The sequence below is a fragment of the Muscardinus avellanarius genome (genome assembly GCF_963383645.1).
Source record: "Muscardinus avellanarius genome assembly, chromosome: 13".
Classification (NCBI taxonomy): domain Eukaryota; kingdom Metazoa; phylum Chordata; class Mammalia; order Rodentia; family Gliridae; genus Muscardinus; species Muscardinus avellanarius.
This window is the reverse complement of record NC_137799.1, coordinates 9301658-9324324: the sequence shown is the minus strand read 5'-3', so window position 1 is coordinate 9324324 and position 22667 is coordinate 9301658. Positions and strand designations below refer to the sequence as shown.

The window sequence follows — 22667 nt, the reverse complement described above, 5'->3', positions numbered from 1 at the left end:
GGAGGAGAGAGCGCTGCGTGAGGGCAGTCCTCTGGCACGGCGCCTTCAGGAGACAGCGCAGCCTCCCAGCGCTGCGATAGCCGGCCGAGAGGAGTTGCTGGTGGTGCTGCGGCTACGCGGCCCGCTGGGCTCCTGGCAGTGGCCATGAGAGGTCAGGAGGGGAGCGGGCTTAGTGGAAGGTGTTGGGGTTGGGCCGGATCATCATCACTACTTTCTTGAGGGAGTAGGAGCCTCCACGAAACTCAGCCCAGTAGACCCCGTCCTGGTAGCGGCTCCGGTAATGGCCCCCGCGGTACCACACCCCGTTGAGGTTGGAGTGCGCGCAGGCGTTGTACCACCAGCCTCCCTTCTGGTAGTGGGCACAGTTCCCTGCAGGAGAGAGGGGAGCGGTAGGGAGGCGGCTGAGAGGAGGCCCTTCCGCCCCTCCACGGCGTGCAGGGGTCTCCGTAGGACCCTCTCTGGGAGGCCCGCCCAGTGAGGGCACCGCAGAGCCTGGCCTCCGCAGCAGAGCTTGTCAAAGGCCTGCCTCTGGGCTCCGCTTTACAACTCACTAGCCGCGAGGCTGCAGACCAGGGCGTCCCCTCTCCCACCACTGCAATCTCTTCTCTAAGACAAGGTAATACCACCTCTAGCCCAGGACTGCGGCAGGGCCGCAGGGCACAGGCAGGCGTCCTTGCTGCAGGTGCTGGGGAAGTGGCACCAGCCAGGATGGCCAGGGAGAGGGGAAAGTCTTCCTCAGGAATTTTTAAGAGTCGAAAGGGTTGGGTCAAGAATCTTTATAGGACAAGGACAGGGTTTACGATAAAACGGCCCTCTCTCCCTCCCGGCCTGAATTCCATCTAGAAAACTTTGTGTGTTATTTTGTAAAAGAAGGATATTCTATAAAACTCTTGGCGTTGTCACATCAAACCATGTTCTGCTGCCAAGGACAAGCGGCTCGAGCAATGGGAAGTGTGCGCAAGGCGTGCGGGCACACAGGGACCAAAGAGAGGAGCCACCGGGGCAGGCTGGGCTGGGAGGCACGCCCGCCGGGGGAGGGGCTGCTGTCCGCTTGGGCCTGCAGAGCCTGCTTGGCTGAGGTTGTGGGCAGAGCAAGGTGTCACGCAGCCAGAGGCATTTGAAGCTGGAGGAGAGCCTCGGCCCAGGCACCCAGGCCTCCCAGAGTTTTTCTGGGGCTCCTTCTGGGCCATGACTCAAGGCCATGAGGCCCGAGTGGCAGTGCTGTGTAGGGGATGAGAGAGAGCTCCGGGCACAGCATGGTCTTTGTCCCCCTGGCCAGGGGAGGCCTCTCCTGCTCTGTCCCCACACACCTAGGGAGGGAAGGCTCTCCGACACTTCCTCCTGTTCCCCATCACGGCCCCAGGAAGCACTGCAGCAGCCCATGGCCCCGGGCCTGGCCAGCACTGAGGTCATCCTCCTGTCTGCTCTTTCAGGAGCCTCTGCAGCCCTAACCCAAAAGGCACAGTGCTTCAGGGCAAGGGCCGCTGCTCCTCCCAGCTCCTTCCAGCAGGGCCAGTTCAGTGCCAGTGAGAATGGAGGTGTCTGTGTGGTCCAGAACAGGCGGGTCATGTGCCGCCTGTCCCCTAGGGTTGGGAGAACTGTCACTAGTGTGTGGTCGCTCTGGGGACCTCGAGCAAGGCTCCCCCACCTCTGCATGCAGCTCTTAGGGCATCCTGAAGCACAAGACATTCCCGGGACAGTTCCCTGAGGTCACCTCTGGAAGGCGGGGAGGAGATCTACCTTCGAACCAGGACTAAATGGGAGACTGGAAAGGGGGGAACAGGCTCACCCAGGAAAGCAGCCTCTGCTACGGGGGAGGGGGCTGCCGGTGTCACCAGCTGACAAGACGCAGAGGCCCTTGTCTCAAGAGATTGGGTGTGGGGCCTGGGGGGCATCGACTGGAGGTCATCTGATGTCTGCCTTAGGTCAGACTATCTGTGCATCTCGGCAGTGTCTGTTCTCCTTAAGTCCATAGACTTCCTAGTAAAGCCCTGGGTTGAGGCAGGTGGTCCTGGACAGAGGGCCGCGGCCAGCCTGGGTCTTCCTGGCCCTAAGTCAGGCTCCGGCTCTGGCCGGCCCCTGCCCTGCCCCACACCCTTCCTACCTGTGTAGACATCGTGGTCTCTGTCCAGGGTGGTGAACTGCTTGCCGTTGTGCCAGGTGAAGGAGTCGCCCGCGTTGCCGTTGTAGCGCCCCAGCCGCAGCTTGTAGTACTCGCTCTCGGGCTCCACGCGGAAGCTGGCGTACTCCGCGAACACCTTGCGGCCAGACCAGTCCTCCATGGTCACCAGCAGCTTGTAGTTGCCTTGGTTCGTCAGCCAGTAAATGTTCTCCAGGCCCAGCCAGTACTCGCCGTCAATGTTCCCAAACCCTTGCTGGGGAGGCGGGAGAGCGTGAGTGTGGAGCCTGGGGAGAGCAGCCCCGCCAGGGCTCCCATCAAGGGAGCGCGCCTCCCCAGCCCAGGGTCCTCGCTGGCCCCCGGGGCCTGTCACCTTCCCCACGGTGTTGCTGCGGGAGCGGTGATGTCAACGGAGAGCCTGGCACCCAGGAGGCACGTGGCCACCACTCCATGGGCGGAGCCCTCAGCTCTCCTGAGCCTCGGTGTCCCCCTCTGGGGGTGGCTACACTAAGGGTCAATGTAAGCCTTGGCGCATCAGTCAGATGCGAGCTGGGATAGATGAGTCACATGGGCTCCTAGGACTAAAACTGAGCAGTTTTGTTACTGTGTGTACGTACATGCGCATGTATTTTGCTGGGGATTGAACCCAAGGACATTCTACCTCTGTGTGGTACCCCAAACCCTTAAAAAAATTTTTTTTTAAATTTTGAAACAGTCTTACTGGACTGGCTTCAAACCTGTGATCCTCCTGTCTCCGCCTCTCAAATACCTCGATCACAGGTGTTCCCCACCATGCCTGGTTTTGTTACTGCTTTTGACTTGTACTTTTGGGGGTTGTCAGCTGAGTGGGTAGACTTGTTAATAGTAGCAACCTCTTGTATGCAGGGAGTGCTTACAGCCGCATGCCGTGGGGAGGCCTTCACCCAGGTTAGTTGATTTTACCCTCACAGTAACTCTGAGTGCCAGGGGGCTAGGACAGGTGAGCCGCATGTGAAGGCAGGACAGGCCTTGAGCGCTGTGGGCATGGACTCCATGAGAGACGGGAGGAAGGCGTGGAGGAGTCTTCAGGAGCCTCCAAGCTGGGAGAGCAGGAGAAGCAGAAACTGGCTGGCGGGAGGATGGGCCGGGGGCGTGGGGATGAAAGGGAGCCAAGCAGGGCCCGCAGAGCAGAGCTGCGCGGGAGGCACTGTGGCCAGCAGGCTTCACGCCATGGCTTCGGTGCAGAGGCCCAAGGCGCAGCACCGCAGGCCTTGTCACAGCTGCACGGCGCAGGCAGCACCCCACTCCTGACGTAAGCGGGGTCAGTGCAGGCCTCGCCTCAAGGGTCACGCCCAAGAGCCCCACACAGTGCCTGCGGGCAGGGGCCCGTGAGCCCAGCTGCTCATGCCGTCCTTGGTACCACCTCTTCCTCTAGAGGAGGGAGCATGACGGGACTGGGCCTCAGCAGCCTTTCCTGCTCAGGGATGAGCATAGTACTTCCCTGGGAACGGCATCCCAGACGAGGAGCTCAGCACCGCACTTGGACCCCGCTGGACCATGGTCTCCAGAGGGGAGCCTTGGGACTTGCCCCTCTGGGCTTCAAGAACAGGTCTTCCCCATTGAAACCCCCACTGGGAGTAAGCGGCCGCCTGCACCCAGGCTGGAGGGCTGAGGCGGTCTCTACTCAAAGCTGCTGTCTCTGGCGGGTGCCGGCAGCAGGCAGAGCCTCGCCTCACCCGCTGCTGGCTTTGCAGGAATGCCCCGAGCTTGTTACCGCAGGTCTCACCTTGTATGTCTCCCAGTTCCTGAAGAAGTTGACGGAGCCGTCCAGACGCCTCTGGATGACAGTCCAGCCCCCAGGGTCGTGTCTCTGGTCACACCACACCTGCATGAGGCGGTTAGTATTCTCAGGCTTCACCAGGTAGATGGAGCTGGTGTCGTGGCCATCCTCCAGGGCCTGCAGGCAGTCTCTCCATGGGCCTGGGGACACAGGGGTGCACATGTCACATTCTGCCATCGCCGGGGCTCACCCCTGGACGCATGCCAACCAGGCAGCCCCTTGGGTGGGGCTCTAGTAGGGAGCCGCAGGCCTGCAGTTTGAGGGGACTGGTTTTTGGCCTGTAAGTTTGAGATATAATCTAATATAAAAACGAAAGCCCAGGAGAGGAGTCGGGCTGCCTGGACTCTGAGCGCAATTTCTGCCCTCCCGCGCCCGCTCCTGGTGTGACCGTGGGCACGCTTCTCACTTCTCCCAGCTTCACCTTCCCTTGTTTGTAGAATGGAGATCACGTTTATGTCACGCAGGGCTGTCAGGGCACCATGATCATATGCATGGCAGTTCCTGGAGTGACTTTTTAAAGATAGTTGTGTTGGCAAGAGGAGAGACGGTGTCACACGTGGCAGGGATCACCAGCACCACCCGGGCTCCTGCTTGCTCTGCCAGCCAGGCCAGCTTCACACAGCCACGCTCCCGAGTACCAGTCACGCCTCCGCCCGGCTCTGCTCCTGCCTTCCCAAGATGCCATTGCAGCTTCTAGAAATCTGGGAGCCTGTGCAGTGTCACCGGGCCAGAGAGTTTGGGATGCTTCTAGGAACCATCGACTGGTCTGCAGTGTCTTCGAGGGAGCAGGTTCTCTTTCTGCTCAGTCTGTGTTTTCTGAAAGAGGCTCGCTGCAGCCAGATGCCCAGAGCCCACGCACTCTTGTCCAAGCGGCAAGCCTGTGAACTTAAAGGTGTGTCTGGGACAAATCCCAACCCATGCTGTCCTCCGAGATCCAGGCTAGAAGGGCTCTAGGAGTCTGCATGGCTGCCGGAGGTCTCTCAGCCCCTCCGCCCAGGGCCCTGACCCCCCCAGCAGTTCCCCATGTTCTGACACTGATCATGTCGGCAAGCAGGTACAGACTTGAGCCAAGGTGTCTTCCCCGTTGATCTGAGCGAACTTCAGGAGTTTGTCCAGACCTAGTTATTCAGCCACATAGTTTAAAATAAATGAAACTGTCACTCTCTGCCTCATCTATGCTACTGATTATACCTAGTTCACTCAACGCCCGTTTCTTGAGTCCCAGCCCCGAGGGGACAGCACTGGGCTGCTTGGTGGCCTGCGAGGGGAGCTGGCCCCTTCCGCCCTCCCTCTGCCCCAGTTCCTGGAGCAGGTGTTCTCAGCGCTGGCTTCCTTGCTGGCTGGCGCTGGGCTCAGCCAGTCACACATGATGGCTGCAGGCAGGGTGAGGCCTCTCTGGGGGCTGCCAGCCAGCCCCTCCTCGAGGGTACTTCACACCCATTCGCCTTTCCTCAAACAATGGGAAGGGGCAGCGGGGCAGGCAGAGGGCAAGGCACACAGACCTGCCCCCTTTCTTCCTCCCTCAGCGCCACTTCCTGCCCTCCTCCGTATCCGTCCTGGGGAAGGGGAGTCCAGGCCTCCAGGAAGAGCACTGAGGAAGGAGAAACAGGTTTTAGTTGTGCTTGGCCCGAGCCCCAGGGACCGAGGCAGAGAATGGGAGTCTGTCCCCGGCAGCTGGAGCAGAGTGCCGTGGGCGGGGAGGCCGGCCCTTCACCAGGTCAGCAGAGGCGAGGCCGGGTCTTTGATGGAGCGCTGGCGACTGCTGATGGCAGGTCTGGCAGGAGCCTGCAAAATATGCCCACCCAGGCAAGGCCTTCCTGCAGGGCCCAGGGCTCCAGGGCTGCCCAGCAGAGGGCTGTCCTCAAAGTGGGTGCCGTGTAGGGAAGCTTAGGAGGCCACTGTGCCTGGGGGGCAGGTGGGCCTCCCGGGCCCCCGCCTGCACTCCCTCATGGGTGCCACGGACGGCTTACCGACAGAGGGCTCTTTTTCCTATCATACATTTATTTATTTATTTTTCAGAAAAAAATCTATCCTAACATGAAATATGAACTCTAAATACCCAAAACAATCTCGAAAAAGAACAAAGGTAGAAGATGCACATTTTCTGATTTCAAACCTTGTAAAGCTACAATAATTGAAACAGTGTAGTACTTCTATAAAGGCAGATATATAAACCAGTGGAGTAAAATAAAAAGCCTAGAAATAAATTCTTCCATATATGGTCAAGTTATTTTTGACAAGGTTTCCAAGAACATTTGGTGAAGGAAATAATAATCTTTTCACTAAATATTGTTGAAAAATAATAATTACATGAAAAAGAATAAAATAGGACCCTTACCTAACACCATATACAAATATTAACTCAAAGTAGATAAAAGACCTAAATGTAAATCTCAAGACTATAAACTTTTAGAAGAAAACCTGGGTCATAAAACTTCACAGCATTAAAATTGGCAGTGATTTCTTGGATATGATTTTAAAGGCACAGGCAACAAAAGAATAAACAAACAAACTTCCTAAAAAATAAAAAGATATTGTACATCCAAGAACAATGTAAACAGAGTTAAAAGTTACTGACAGAATGGGGTAAAATATTTCCAAATGCTATATCTGAAGGTATATTGATAATCCAAATAGAAATCCTAAAAATTAGCAACAATAAAAGCAAACAATACAATTTAGAGATAGGTAAAAGACTAACATAAATAATGAATCTCCACAGATAACCAATCTTAGTTGTCTGTTGAATGGAAAATCTTGTTTCTCTGGTTCTGGTGTGTGTTACCTATTTCTTCTTTGTAGTTAATCTCTTTGAGTATTTTCTCTAGCGCTGGTTTTAAAGACATAAATTCCTTCAGTTTCTGTTTGTCATAGAAGCTTCTTATTTCCCCATCTAATTTGATAGAAAGTTTTGCTGGGTAGGAAATTTTGGCTGGAAGTTGTTTTCTTTCAGAGTTTGGAATATGTTACTCCAAGCCCTTCTGGCTTTCATCACTTGGTTTGGGAAGTCTGGAGTGATTCTAATTGGTTTGCCTCTGAATGTCACTTGGCCTTTTGTTTTTGTTGCCTTTAAGATTCTCTGCTTGGCTTCCACATTGGTCATTTGGACAATCATGTGGTGTGGGGAATCCTTTCTCTGGTCCTGTCTAAAAGGAGTTCTATAAGTTTCCTGGACCTGTGTATCGACCTCTTGCTCTGTGTTTGGAAATTTTTCTGCTATTACTTCCTTGAAGAGATTGTTGATCCCTTTAGTTTCACCTTCTTTTCCCTCCTCTATTCCGATTATTCTTAGGTTAGCTCTCTTAAGATGGGCCCATATTTCTTCAGTGTCAGATTCCTGCTGTGATTTTTTTTCTAAGTTATAAATTATGCGTTCATTTTTGGAGTGATCATCTTCTAGGAGCGAGATTCTATTCTCCATGTGCTCTAATCGATTGTTTATACTTTGAATTGAGGCCTTTACCTCAATGATCGCATCCTTTATTTCTTTTAAATTCAACTAAATTCTTTTAGAAGTTCCTGTATTATTTCTACCATTATATTCCTAATTTGATCTTCTGGAGATCTCTGAATTTCTGTGTGATCAGGTTCTGATGATATGTGTTGTGGCCATTCATTGCTCTATTGTTCCTCTTTCCCATGATCTCAGAATTTTGTGCCTTCCCTGGGTCACTACGACTTCACTTAGGGTGCTCTGTATCTCGACTCTGTGGTAATCTCAGCTGCCACTATCTCCAAGGAGATTATCAAAGCTGCACAAGTTCCTGGGAGTGCAGTACAGTGATTTCTCCTTTAGGGGCCGCAATTTTACTCACGGTTATTGTGCGTGCTGATAAGGAGCTGTCGCGGGGCACGGTGAACTCGCTGTAGCTGCTGGCAATATGGTGCTGCTGTCACAACCCTCGGCCATGAGACTGGTGCTGCTGGCAAAATGGCGCCGCTGCCACGCCCTCGGCCGTGAGGCTGGCATATTTCTTTTCTGGTTTTGAGCTCCGTTCTGAGTCCCTGGAAGGCGTGATGAGCTTGGCCAATGGGAGTTTTAGATGCTCTTTGCACTGAAAGAACTGCTGAATTACCCCCGAGTGATCCGCAGCTGCTCACTTCAGCTCCTTGTTTACCTTTCCTCTCTGGAGCCTGGTGCCATGAGGGAAGATGGTGCCGGCTTGCTCCGCCGCTGCATTGCGGGCTTGATTTCTTTTCTGGTCTCTGATTGTTCTTCTAGTCTTTTTTTCTCTGTCCCTTGTGTTTACATTTTTTTTCCTCTGTGTTACATTTTTTTTTCTGGCTATGAAAAGCGCTGATTTTGTGGCAATAGAGATCGAGTTTTAGCAGGACTCATAAATGCTGCTTTTCTCGGTCGCCATCTTCCCAGAAGTCTCTCAACAGAGGGCTCTTTTAAAAGGCAAGTGCTTTAAAAGGCTTTGGGGTCTCTAGTCTTTTTAAGAATTTGGGGAAAGGTCTAGACTCTATTCAGAAAATGCACAGACTCACACAATTATGTAAAGAGTTTCAGAAGGTAAATAGACACCCACGCCCCAGGGTACGAACCTCCAGCTCTAGGAGAGTCCTGTCTGCGGTAGTAGTAGCCTACACTTCATAGGCACTCGGGCCGGTCAACTTCCCTCAAGAACCATGTCTCCACTTTCCCTCAGAAACACATCTTAGACCTCAAATCTCGCACATTCAAATGTATTCCCTTTCTTCCACTAAAGCCACCAGTGGCAAAGGTCAAAATGTAAACGAGGGGTGAAAATTGGCCTGAAATAGGTTGCACGGAAAGGCTGGCAGTGGCAAGTGATCGTGTGGAAAAGCAGAGCCAACACGTCCTGCTCTGACAAGTGAGCTGCACCTGGGCGGCAGGAGCGCACGGCTGAACAGTGGTGCCAAGTCCACCCGCAGCATGTAAATAACGCAGCGACAGATCTGCCATCGTACATGCAGCTGACGCCCTGTGGAGGCCAGGCGAGGTGCCCGACTACCTGAGGAACCCCCAGGGCAGAGGGCACTGGCGAAAGGAAGGACTCTGACCTGGAGTCGGAGCTCAGTGGTGTCACAGCTGCACATTCTGACCTGGCTGGGTTTCTCACCCTCGGCTTCTTCTAGAAAATGGGGAGAGGACACCAGCCATCCTGTGGAACCGGCCAGCATGGAACACCCGCGGGGGCTGGCCAGGCGGGCCTGGCCAAAGAGTAGCATTTCCCTTTGATAGGTGAAAGTTGTCATGGTGGAAATTGTTTGCCCACCTTCACACACACACACACACACACACACACACACACACACACACACACACGTTACTACGTTTGTTCCCAAATTTCTGATACTAGACACAAGGTTATTTGCTGGTGGATATTTCCCACAAGGCATAGATTTTAAAAGTCAAAATCTCAGTGGAGAAGGCCACAAAGATGTATTGAAATACAGAATGTAAATCTTTTTTGTCAATTCTCCGTGAGCAGTGGGTGACGCCCCCCTGCGGAGCGGCGTGGGCGGTGGCGTTTGGCTTGGCTCCCCTTCTGAGCGCAGCACCTGGGCTCGGAGTGGAGCAAGCGGGCCAACTCTCCTCCATAAAGAGCACATTTACCCCGTAGCGGCGTTCCACGTGGAGAGCAGCGTGGCCTCCAGGACAGGCGTTCCACGTGGAGAGCAGCGTGGCCTCCAGGACAGGCGTTCCACGTGGAGAGCAGGGTGGCCTCCAGGGCAGGCTCAGTCTGTGTGGTTCCCTAGGGACAGCGAGGGCAAGGGAAGGGCCTGGGACCTGGGCCAGGGAGACAGGACAAGGTGGGCGGCACGCATGGCCCAGTGTGCCGGACTCCGGCCCTCGGAATGCGCACCAGCCTGGTAATTGACGGCAGTGGTATGAGCCGGGTCCCCACACACCTCCCTGCCTGCCTTCTCCTCTGAGGTTCTTGATTGAGGCACAGGCGCACAGGGCACGCGGCCTCCCAGGAAACCAGGGACCACGTCCTCCGTGGCAGATTTGGCGACCGCCATGTCCAGGCAGGCCCTTTCTGGTAACTTCTTCCTCTTTCCTCTCTATGGTCTGGGGGAACCAGCTTCAGCCCTACTCACCGTCCACTCCCCAGTGTGGAAACGGGCTTCTGGCTGCAGGGCTTCCAGTGCAGCCCCAGGAGGCTCTGTGCATGACTGACCGGGGAAGGTGGCCCGCTGAGCAGGGGGGCTGCCTCTCCTCGCTGGCTGTGCCCAAGGAGCTCGGAGGAGAGGAGCAGGAGCCTTCTGGGCCTTGAGCTGGGCTGGCCAGCTTCAACCGGCTCATCGACCCCTAAGCCAGCCCAAGCCTCGGGGATCCGACCGCCTTGGGCCAAGGAGAGGACTCGGGGGCTAGAGGGTGTCGGGGAGCTGTGCCCGTGAGTACGCTAGTCCTGACACTGGCCCAGGGAAAGGCTTCTGTGACATTGCCTGCCAAGTCGCCTGCCTTTTGCATGAGCTCCGCGTACGGGTTTCGGTTAGTCTGATGGTCTGCCTCCTAAGACTTTTTTTTCAACTCCCTGAAACACTTTTCTAACAGAAGTGATTAGCTGTGAAAATTGGATCTGGAATTTTCTACTCAAACTTTTCCATCTGAGCGCCAGGCCTGGGGACCGCTTAGGTGTGCGTCCCACCCTGGCTGGCATGAGGACCCGGAGGGCAGAGGACAGGCCTGGGGTGCGGCCCGTAAGGGCCAGTCTATCTGGTGTGCGTTTGCCCAGCCGCTCGGCGGAGTGATGTTCCGATTGTGGCCACGTGTATTCTGTCACTTGCACTTTTCAGTGAACCAGAGTCCAAAACAATGATTGAAACACAGGAGCAGCTTGCAGGTTGCCTAGAGCATCTCTGGTTCCTACAGAGCCTGGGAGTTCACATTATGAATATCATTTCTGGCCGTTCCAGGGAAGAGGTCCAAGCGCCCCTGCACGCCCTGTAGGCTGCTTTGGTCCTCAAGTGGTGGGCACTGTGCCTCGGGCCGTTGAGCTTGTCAGGAGTTTATAAAAATGTTTGAGGCCTAAAAAAAAAACTTATTGGCTCTCAAATATGAAAAGAAAACTTTATAATCAAAATTTACTAGTATATAATTAAATTCCTACAAAGTGTAACATCTTGTCGAGTTCCCTAATTGTTCAATTTAGCCTTCATAAAAAATGTTATTACTTTTGAAAACAATTTGTATGTTAGATTTTTCTCACTTCCCAAGAATTCCTGAACCTGCCTGATGTTTGCTGAGAAATCAGAGCCAACCATAAATTGAGTTCCTCTTAGCCAAATAATTTCAAAAGCAAAATTATTCAGATCTGTTCAAAATTGTTACAGTAAAAATTATATTAGATGTGGGAGGTGGGTATACTTGAGTGCATTTGATAGAGACTCAGGCTTCCCAAGAGCCCTTAGGGCCCATGAAAGGGCTTAAAAGGGTTCTGCGGGTGCCGTGTGACCTCGGGGTACACAGATGTTGCAGTGCGGCTTTCCAAAGTATACTCTGAGAAGCACACAGCCGTGCAGGGAGACAGGAGGAGAAATGGGCTTTAAACAGCTTTAAGGAGAAAAGAGGTTAGACTAGAAAGGGCCGCAGCAGCCTCACTGTGCAGAAGTGTGCCGCGTGCAGGGGCTCCAGGGACTGGTGAGAGAGTGGGAGGGGCGCCAGGCTGCCTGCGGAGGAGGTAATGGGGGTGGGCAGTGCAGGGACCCCCGCCCACCCCAGACGCAATGAGGATGACCAGGGTCTCAGGTCAGTGCAGGCACATGATGGAAGAACGTAGCAGAGCCTGCTGCAGTCCACAAAGGCCGGGCCAGTGGTTGGCGGTCCTGGGTTTGGCCAACCTCAGCCCTTTCCAGGGATGGAGACCGGCTTCAGCAGCTGCTTGAAGCATCCCTGTTGACTTTCACCGTTCTCGCCTGCGTCCCCCACACGTCCACAAGCGTCTCTTCATACCCTGTTCTATCGTTTTACTGCTGCTGGACCACAAGCCAATTGGCATGTAATTTGTGGCATTATGTCCTTTTTCTCCTGCAGAAAACGGGACATTTGCCCAGCACCAAGCCTGGACTGTGGGCTCCTGGCTATTGGTGGCAGGGCTCTGAGAGGCCTCCTCGAGGCCTCAGGCCCTCATCAGCTCCTCCAGAAAGCTGCCCCATCCCCGGAAGAGTCGCTTAATCCTAGCATGGGTCTCCAAATGCTATCTATACTTATTTATCTCCACCAGAATTTAGCTAAAAAAATAAAATAAAATAAACAATGGCTACCATGTTGAGAGAGCCTTTCACCTGCAGGGCGCCCGACCTGCTGCTTCCTTCCATTCTTGCGAGACCCTGCCATGGTGAGAGGCCCAGAGATGGCAGGCTGGAGCGTGCAGGGTCTGGGTTGGAGCCCGGGTCCGCCTTCTGGCGCAGGTTGCTCCTGCACGCTGTGCTGTGGTGGCGGTGCCCTGCTAGGGCCGCTGGGCTCCGTCTTCCCCGCAGGCCATGGTCTCCTTTGGGGCAGGCGCACTGTCAGGGCCGTGAGTCTGGCCCAATATTCCCAGCACAGCGGGTGCTGAGCCACCCAGTTCCCTGCCGCCTTCCCTCCGCGCCGGCATGAACTGTGACCCCTCGTCACCCTCATTCTGTCCCTTCCCGTTTGAGAGCCATCTGGAAGCAGCAACCCCACGCAGACTGTCACTGGCAGCCGTACCAAACCTGGCAAGGGACGCCCGTGCTGGGGGAGCCTGGCGGCCTGTAGCAGAGGTGGGTAGGAGACGTGCCAGGAGGAGGCCTTTTCTGTGCTTTTAGAAATTACACTGGGATACCACTTACAGCACTTAATTTCATCCATTTAAATTATCATACTCATTTAAATTACAACTCTTGCCGGGCGTGGTGGCGCAAGCTTGGAAGGCGGAGACAGGAGGATCACGCAGGTTCGAAGCCAGCCGCGCTGGCTTAGGAGACCCTGTTTCCAAATAAAAAGTATAAGATAGGTCTGAGAGTGTAGCCCGGAGGTAGAAGGGTTTCCAGGAAACCCAGTACCACAAAAATAAATAAATAAATAAATAAATAAATAAATAAATAAATAAATAAATTTACAACTCTTTTTCGGTACTGGGAATGGAACCAGGGGCATTCTACTTCTGAGCTATACATCCAGCCCTATTTTTTATTCTTTTTATTTGAATCAAAGTCTAAGTTGTTGAAGGTCTCATTAAGTAGCTGAGGCTGTCCCCAAACTGTAATCCTCCTATCTCAGCCTCCCAAGTACTGGGGTTACAATACAGTTCTCTTCTTAAACTTTTTATCTGCATATACAATCATTTTAACTTTGTAGTAAAAAATCTATTAAAAGCAGAGCCAGGCATCGTAGGACATACCTGTGATCCTAGTATTTGGAGGCTGAGATGGGAGGAACACAGATTTGAGACCAGCCTCAGCAACTTAAGAGAGATCCTGTTTCAAAATTAAAAAAAATAAAAAGGGCTGTGGGTATAGCTCAGAGGGAGAATGGCCCTGGGTTCAATCCCTAGTACCAAAAATAAAAAATATTAAAGGAAAATCAATTCTTTATTTTATTTTGGGTGGTCATACTGAGAATTGAACCAGGGGTGCTCTACCACTGAGCTACATCCCAACCCTTGTTATTTTTTATTTTGAGACAAGGTCTCTCTAAGTTACTGAGGCTGGCCTCCACCTGGAAATCCTCCTATCTCAGCCTCCCAAGTACTAGAATTACAGGTATGTGCCACCACGCCTGGCTCGCTTATATATGTTTTTAAAAGGAGGATAACATAAAGCCTCTCCAGATCCCGCAGCTTCACTGGCTCCTCTTGAGAGTCGGAGCAAGGACCATCAGATTTATCATCACCACACTGTCCAGACTCATCCCACAGGGCCGAGGCATCGGCGATGCAGGCCTGCTGAGGGACCAGCTCAGCGTCCCACATGCAGGTCCCTGCAGCCTGAGCGCATTGGTGATGTGGGCAGAAGCCACTGTAGGTGTGTTTCACTACTGTGCCAATAGTGAGCTAACCCCTGGGCTCAGCGAACCCAACCGGCGATGTTTAAACACTTGGCAGTGTGATTCTAACTTAATCCTTCTCTCCCCTCCCCCTCCCTCCCTCCCTCCCTCCCTCCCTTCCTTCCTTCCTCCCTCCCCCCCTCCCTTCCTTCCGTCCTTCCTTCCTTCTGTCTACTATAGTCTTCCTGCAGTCTACTCCATAAATTTGCCACCAGGATCCATCCGTGTGACCATCAGGCTTCCACAGAGGCCTGGTCTGCAGGGTTTTCTAGATTGATCCAGTTTGCCAAATGCCAAACGCTGGGGTTCCCAGGGTGCGAGATGCCAGGTCCCCAGGCCTCTAATAGTAACAAGTCGATAGTTTATCTCCTGCGGCTGCCAATACCAGGGGCATTGAGCTCACTACCATCCCTGGAACGCGGCCTGCAGCGGGAGGGATGGCTCTCCGTCCACTCAGAGGCTCTTTGTGATGCATCCCCCCAGGCCGTCAGAGGAGGGGGGAGGCCAAGGAGCCAGGAGAAACACTGCGCTTGGAACCATCTTCCTCCAGCGGCTTTTGTTGAGGAAGAAGCTAGCAAAAAATGAATGCTGTCCAGAGCATCGCTGTATTACATAATTTGCAGTAAATTTGGGAATCATTTTTGTTCAGCAAAAATTATTTTGGGGGGAAAGCACAGTATAGTGGGAACAGCATGTGCCCCAGAGGTAGGAGACCTACCTGGGCAACTTTCCCTGAGGCCTCTGCAGCCTTAGAAGCTAAATCTGGATCAGGGGTAGCCACGGTCACCCCACCTGCCATCAGCACCGCACCCTGGGCCACTCAGCTCTCTGCGGGGCTCAGGCCTGGGAGCCCGGGCTGCTGGGGCCACCCGCCCGCATCTGGGCCAGCACCTCTTGCCTGGCATGATGCTTGCTTGATCTGGGTGCATCAGTGTCGTCTGCTTCGTTTTCTGTTACAAAGTATACAGTTGTGCTGGAGAGTGCAGTCTAACCTCCTACAGCATGGGGTGAGTAAGGCAAAGTTCAGGGGAGAAGGTCTGCCCACGTTTGGTCTCGACGGAACCACTTGCTCAGCAGGTCGTCTTGGCTGAGTTTCTTGACCCCTCTGAACACTGCTGTCGAAGGTGTCCGAGTGCCAGGGCTCTGGAGGACTGTGCTGAAAGACTGGTGGTTCCCACGTGTGCATTGTGTTATTTGGGAAGCCACCATGGTCCCCAGGGAAGATCATGGCTCTTACTTTACATGGGGAGAGCTAATATTTAGATACCAGGACTTCAGGCATGACTCTAGAAAGACAGCTATCCGTTGAAATACTGAGTAGAAGTAACCCCAGAGATGTGTCCAGATTGAGCAGAAATTAAAATGAAATTAGCCTCTGCCACGCCCATTCCCTGGGAGTTGGGCCCAGGTGGGGTTTTCTGCATGGGTGCTCCCTGGGTGGTCCTGGGGGGCTCAAAGCACCAAGACTGGGTACTCTGATGACATCCCATCATCTCTTCCAGAGCTCCTTTGGAAGGGGCTGCTTGGAACCCAATACCATAAAACAGCCACAGAAGCTCAGGCCCCCGGCGGCTGGGGCCACAGCAAGCATCCGTAGGATGATTTTCATACCAGGTCCCCTCCGGCCTCCCCATGGAAAGGGCAGCACCCCAGAGCGGCTGGATAGACGCCCTGTGCCTTGCTGAGCCACCTACCAGCTGTGTCGCCCTGGCTAAGTGACTTGACCCTTCTGGACCTGGAAGTTACAAGTCCAGGGGCTGGTCTCAGCTCCACGCTGGGCTAGGAGGGCCTTGCTAGGGGATCTGTGGGCTCCTAACATTTCTTCTATTTTATAATTTTGTGGCTCCTTCTTTATTCACTAAGAAACAAACTGAGAAGCTTTTGTTCTGCCTCAGAAGAGACAGTGGCTACAAATGCCCACCTTGCTAGTTTTTAAAGACCCCCCCCCCCCGCCCCCGGGCCTGGCTCCGCAGTACATACATGGGCGGCACTAATTGTTGTTCCCAGCGCGTCTCGGGGTCAGGCGCTGACACGAGGCTGGCATGCGCGTGGGTCTGCCCGGGGTGAGCTCAGAGCCCACCCTGCCTTTTCCTTTGCCTCTTAGAGAACAACCCCCGCAGCTGTCCTCATGACCAGCAGCAACAGGACCTGTGGGGAGAGGGCCACAGGCCCCGCCACATGCTGTATCTGAACCAAATACCCTGGGTCTGGCCTGCCCTATGGGACATAGGACAGCCCAGGTGAGAAGCCGGGAAGCCAGGACTGCCCAGGCCCTCGCCCTGGCTCCTAGCGAGCCCTGGCCTGGTGCTAGCCTGTCTGTCTTGCTGAGGCCAGGAACGAGCAGTGAGTGGAACTTCAGATAAGAGGCCGTGGCTGCCCGTCCCCTGCAAGGGTGTGCTGTGTGCTGAACGGCCCCCACAATGGGGGAAAGAACGCTGGCTCCCGCGTTACGGAATGCAAGCTTCAGGGGCTGCCAAGGCCGGTGCAAAGGTGTTTAGTTGCAAAGGTGTTTCTGGCTGAGCGGTGGCCCTGAGAATAAAGGCTCTGTTGGGAGAGCACAGAGAGGGTTTTGTGTCCAGGACCAGAACCTGCCCAAGCTCAGAAGAGGCCTGATAAGAGCTCTCTGCCAATTGGCTGGGCTGATGTGCATAGAGGGAGACCACCTGCTGCCTCCTCCTAGTTTAGTCCAGTCTCCGCTGGGGCTGGGGCTGGGGCTGGGGCTGGTGCTGGGCCCGGGCCCACCCTGCTCCCCGCCTAGGCATTCTGTGCTTGTGTGAGCTCAGTGGGGAGACGGGCCACAGGAAATTTGCTACTGATGATAAAGTACCAACATTTGGAGAGGCTTTCTTTAAAAAAAAAAAAGATAGAGTCCATTCAAGTTATCTCCATAATGATGGCTGCCTCTCCTTCCCATGCCCTGCGTGTCCTTAAGCTGTAGAGAAAGGGCAGGCACAGTGGGAGCCTCGGATGCAACAGCCCACGGGCTCCCACGTCACAGCTCACAAACACCAAGATTGGGCCGCCAGAGGAGCCAGGAGCAGGGCCGTGTCCCTGGTCTACACAGACCCATCTTCGCCAGGGCCCCGCTAGTGACTTGGTTTCCCAACCCCCAGGCCCGCCAGGTAAGCTCTTACAAATCCTTCAAGACGCAACACAGAAGTCCCACCTCTGCCCACCCGTCCTTTCCCTCCAGGCAAACTGTCATTCTGACCCAGTGTCCCTCTGGGGCACACAGCGGCCCCGCTGCCTTCAGGTACTCAGCTGCGTCGGCGGCCCTGGCAATACAACGCTCAGGAAAATTTTGGCCTCACCATTGCTTCCTCCCTGAGAAATCCTTTGTGAGACCAGATGTGCTGGTCTTAGGACTAGACACGATGGCACTGGATGGAGCCCAGATATATTCATGTGCCTGCCGCCTCCCCAGACTGAGTACGTGGAGAACCCCAAGTCCAGCGCTGTGACCATCATGACGTAGGGCTCAGCCGTTGGGGGCCGCACCCCATGACAGAATGCCACACGCTCGACTGTGTTGAGCTCCCATGACACAACCCTGCAGGGTTCTGGCTCTGGTCATATTTTACAGGGAGAGAATCGAGGCTTGGAGGAGTTGAATAACTTTCTTAAAAGCAAACAGCTAACAAGGGGTAGAAGCTGGATGCAAACCCAGGTCTTTTTTCTTCCACTCTGCCTCTACCAGCTTAGTTCAAGCTCAGGAATGTGCTGAAATTGTTGAGCCAAAAGCCGGAGGTGCTTAGCAAGAGACCTACTGAGGAACAACCACTGAGAGCAGCCCGGCGCATGTCAGGACTGTACCACGGCTGAGCCTTCACCCTGTCCCCGGGCACGTTTGCCCTCTGGGCACTCCATTAAGACACAGTAACACTCCCTGCCTTCTTTGGGGCTTCTGATGTAAGACAGGCTTGTGTACAGAGAGACCAGCCAGCAGCCACTGAATGCCAGCTGAGGAGGGATTGTTTGTGTTAGTCATCTTGTTTGAAAATTAGGAGACCAACATCAAAGGAGACCCAGCTCACCGTGGGCCTAGCGCTGTGCTAAAGTTTTGGGCCGAAGGAGGCATCGAGCGCTTGCCTATCACGCACAAGGCGCTGGGTTCAGACTCGAGCACTGCACAATGCAAAAACAGAAAACGAAACACAATTTCTGCAGTTTCATCTCCTGCTACTGTCAGTTGGGGATATATTAAAATCGGGCCTAGCTGGAGCTGTAGATGAGGCAGTGGGGTCCGGAGAGACAGAGTGCCTTGCCTACAATGTCCCAGAACCAGCCTGTGGAAGTAGCAGGATTTGAACCCAGGCCCGTCTACTCCAAAACACCTGCTCTCAACCCCCACCCAGTTCAGGCCTTCGCTTCGAGGTGCTGGGGTGGGTGCTCTGCCTGTGAAGGTCTAGCCGTCCTCTGCCCACCCCCGACCTAAAATAGCGCCGCCCCTGCTGCCCACCGGCCACCTTCCTGAATGCAGGTTCAGGTCCTCTGGAATTAGCAAGAAACTGCTCTTGCAGTACTGGTGGTTATTTATAAAAGTGTAAAATAAGTATAAAACAGGATACTTTCAGTAAAAATATCTCCCTGCTTATACAATGAAGTGATACCCAAAGCACTGACTTAGAGCAGGTACACGGTCAGCTTTTGCAAAGATGAATGTACTTCTCACATAGCAGCCTCCTGGATGATGAGGGGCTGGCGCTCTAGAGAGGAGCCTCGGGCCTGCTCCCCCATACTTAGGATCCCCAAGGTCCTTGAGCACAGAGAACTCAGCTCAAGATTTAAAATGAAAAGAGAGCCGGGCATGGTGGCGCAGGTTTAATCCCAGCATCTGAGAGACTGAGACTGGGGGATCCTGGTTTGCGGACAGCCTCAGTTACTTAGTGAGGCCCTTTGCAACTCAGTGAGACCCTGTTTCAAAATAAAGAATAAAAAATGCCCCTGGGTTCTATCCCCAGACCCATAAAATAAAATAAAATAAAATAAAATAAAATAAAATAAAATAGCCTGGCCGGGTGTGGTGACACACCCTTGTAATTCCAGAGCTTGGGAGTGGCCCAGATAGGAGGAACACAGGTTTAAGGCCAGTCTCAACAACTTAGCAAAACCCACAGCAACCTAGTGAAACCCTGTTTCAAAACAAAAACAAAAATAAAATAGGCCTGGGGGGGGGTCTCTCTCTCAGAGGTAGAACATCCCTGGGTCCAATCCCTAGTAGAGAAAAAAAAGAAAGGGGGGTAGGAGAAAGAGAGAGAGTAAGAAAGAAAAAGGGAGGGAGGGAGGAAGAGAGAGGGAGTGGAGAAAGAAGCAGGGAAGGAAGGGCCTGAATTCAAACACAGCCTCAGGACCCTAAGTGTGTGCGCAGGTTGCTTTGCCTGCCCTAAGGAGCCGACGGGTTAATTAGGGAGCACACAGAAACATGCTCAGCGCCAGTATCTTGATTGAGCTTCCCAACCCGCCGGGGACCCCATTCCTTCTTCATCACAGTATTCTGAGAATTACCATATTTAGAATGGAACATGTATTTAGAGGTATGTGGAAACCTCATGGTAAATCCTAGGCAGCAACAGAATGTGGGAAGCTCAGGGGCTTTGGGAAGTGTCCCTTCCCGTGCCCCAGGCCCCATGGTGTGTTGGCATATCTTTAACATGATAGCATTCTCTCTTCCCTTGGCCTGCTGTTTATTGGGTAACATTTATGGAATGCCAGCTCCAGGCCTTGCGTAGCGCGTGAGCCTGCAAGAGAGACATCCTAGCCGCCAACTCCGAGCGTCTCGCGCAGAGCTTGGAGAAACGCGGGCTTTTGTTCTTTCCTTTCAGAAGCTAGAGAACGTGGGCCTCACACGGAGCCCCCAGCTTCCTAATTCTACCTTTAAACATCTGTCCCAGCAGCGTGGTCCCTCCCTCGCCCCACCGGCTCCAGCCCCAGAGATTGCTCAGGGATTGCGCAAGTCCCTGGCCTGGCCTCCACCGGCCACAGCTCTTCCCCCACTTGTGGTCACAGCCAAGGGAAGCCTGGCGCCTGGCCCACGTCCCGAGACTCACCCGACGGCTTGTCGGTGGAGGACGGGAGGCTGGTGAGGGCGGGCATGGTGGGCAGGGGCGGCGGCAGCACCTTCAGGTTCTGGTCACTCTGGATCTCGTTGGTGGAGATCTGGTTGATGATGCGGTTGTAGGTGGGCGGCTGGTAGACCCGGGGCGGCGCGGCGGGGGGAGGCTGGGGCACGGGCCGGGCCGCGGGCACCCGCTGGCAGTGCTCCTCCAGCTGCGCGATGACCTCCGATTGGTTGTGGGCCAGCGTGGCCAGGTGCTGGTACTTGTGCTCCAGGTCCTTGTACTTGCTGGCCAGCTGCAGCATGTCGGCCGTCTGGTTGAGGATCCTGTTCTCCAGCTGCGAGAGCTCCAGCGCGTTGTCGCGCTTGCGGATGATCTCGTGCAGCAGCTGCATGTAGAGCTGCGTGACGCGCGAGTTCATGTTGCGGCTCTCCTTACGCAGCAGCTTCACCTCGCTCACGATGCCGCCGTCCACCTCCACCAGCTGCTGCAGCGTCTCGATCTGCCGCTTCTGCTTGAGCAGCTCGCTGTTGAGCAGCTCCAGCTCCTGCTTGTGCACGCGGTTCTCCAGCAGCACCTCGGGCTCCTTGGAGTTGACGCAGATGGCGCCCGTCACCCGCTGCTGGGGCACAATGAAGGTGTAGGTGCACTTGTCCGGGGACTCGCCCGCCCGCTTGTACCTGTTGAGGTAAATGAACTCTTTCTGCGAGCCTTCTTCCGCGCTCTCGAAACCTTCCTCGGGGCCCGTGGCGGCTCCCAGGGCGGCCAGCAGCCCCAGCCACCAGCACGTCATGCACAGTGGCCCCATGGTCCTTGCGGCGTGCTGCTCAGTCTTTGTGAATGGAATCTACGGAAGCCTGAAAGTAAAGAGAGAGGGAATCAGTGATGGTTCCCCCTCTGCCCGGACCTCTGCCATCCTGATGCTAGCCTCTCTCTGGGCCAGAGCCTTCCCCAGATGCAGCTGCGGGAGCCCACACTCTACCCCCCAGAATCAGAGGAGGCAGCCATTTCGGAAGGAGCAGGAGACGGCAGGCCCCGGCAGAGGTAGAAAGGAAAAGGGAGAGCCCGGGGGCCTGGGGGCCGGGGCCCTGGCTCTGCCACTCCTGGAGCCTGAGAGCCACATCTGTCCGGGCAGAGGGAGCCGGTCCCACCTCCCTTCGCCTCTGCGTTGGAATCCTCTGGCCCTGAGTCTCCTCATTCTACACTCAGAACACACCAGCTTCCCCACAAAGCACCTGTCACAGCTGTGATGTGTCACAGGGCTGCGTGGTCTCCTCTCCTGGACTCTACGGTCCATGAGGGCAGGTACCGGCTGTCACTCAGCTTCATATCCCTAGTGGAGCGTGGCGCTGGGCAGGCTCCCCGCAAATATTTACTAAATGAACGAATCGCTAGACCCAGTATGGAATGCGCTCTGTTTGCAGTAGACAGTCTCAGTAGAGGGATGTGTCCGGTCATGTGGCCCGGGTCCGTGTGTGAGCCAAGCTACAGATCCCAAACAGGAACAAACAACTGAGCTCTTCTACATCCAAATATTTGCAGCAGCCAGTGACTGCAGGGTCCTGGCCACTGCGGTGTGATTAAATCAAACAGGAGCAACACACAGACACGTGGCTCAGGACGTGCTTCGGTTCTGTTCATGGACCATCCATCCCTTCCCCAGATGTCCACTCGTCATTACGGCTGCCGACAGGATGGGGCCAGCTGCTGCCCTCACGGGGCTTCCAGTCGCAGGGCCCTCGTGTGCTGTAGGCAGAAGCATCGCGTCCTGCACACGGGCATCGGGGAAACTGGCCTAACCGGAGGGGTCAGGAACTGGGAGGATTGCACCGCCCTCGTCTCGCCCCTCCCTCGGGGCGCTGTTGCGGCCATCCTCCGCTCTCCCACATCACCACCTTCCTCCAACACTCCTGCCGCAGTTTCTGTCAACTTGCATGGACTCCTCTCTCGACCTCACAGGCCCTTTCCAGATGCCGCTCCATTTCTCTGCTCCCCTTCGTGGCCAAGACCTCCAGAGAGCTGCCGGCATTCATGGTTCCCAGAAAGCCCCTGCGTCTCCAATCCCTCTTGAACCCACCCCACCAGCCCCTGCCTGTCTCCTCCACCCTGGTTCTCGAGCAGGTCGCCAGTGGCCTCTGCCTGCCAGATGGAGCCCAGCCCCGTCCTCACTAACACGCAGCGGCTCAGCACAGTGGCACAGCTGGCAGCCAGCGTCCGGAGCTTCCTTCCCAGCAGTCTGTCTCCCTGCCCTCCTGGCTGCTCCTGCACAGCTGGGCATCCTCACGTTCCTGCCCTCTCACTGATGGGGATGCAGAGCTCTGTCCCCAGACTTCCTCTGCTTTGGAGACCTTGCCCAGGCTGGGAGACCTGCAGGCAGGATCACACCCGCAGCTGTTTCTCCAGCCTGGGCTCTCCCCGTGGCTCCAGCCTCCTTCCCCCGCTGCCTCTTGACAGTTCCGCGGGACTGTCTGCTAGGCATCTCCAACGCAGCTTGTCCTGTCTTTTCCCACACCTCCATCCCCACCTGCTTTTCCAGTTTTTCCCATGTGAGTAAATGGGAACTTTGTTCTAATTGCTCAAGACAAAAACCTTGACGTCTCCTCGACTCCTTTCTATCCCCATGCCCTGCAACTGATTCACCACAGATTCTGACAGCGATACCTAGAAGTACTCCAAGAATACTTCTCCCCG

The 22667-nt window shown here is 54.7% G+C and overlaps 2 protein-coding genes across 8 annotated transcripts in view; one reads left to right on the top strand and one right to left on the bottom strand.

The window, feature by feature from the left end:
* Positions 1–22667, top strand: part of RALGPS1 (Ral GEF with PH domain and SH3 binding motif 1) — a gene marked incomplete at both ends in the record, with an annotated part of 226438 nt that overhangs the window by 104705 nt on the left and 99066 nt on the right. The gene's annotated exons all lie outside the window — the stretch shown is intronic.
* ANGPTL2 (angiopoietin like 2) lies at positions 170–20784 on the bottom strand (the record flags this gene model as incomplete). The annotated part of the gene is made up of 4 exons (XM_080709361.1): positions 170–369; positions 2105–2375; positions 3885–4078; positions 19968–20784. The coding sequence occupies 4 exons, from the start codon at positions 20782–20784 to the stop codon at positions 170–172; spliced, it is 1482 nt and encodes a 493-aa protein (XP_080565487.1).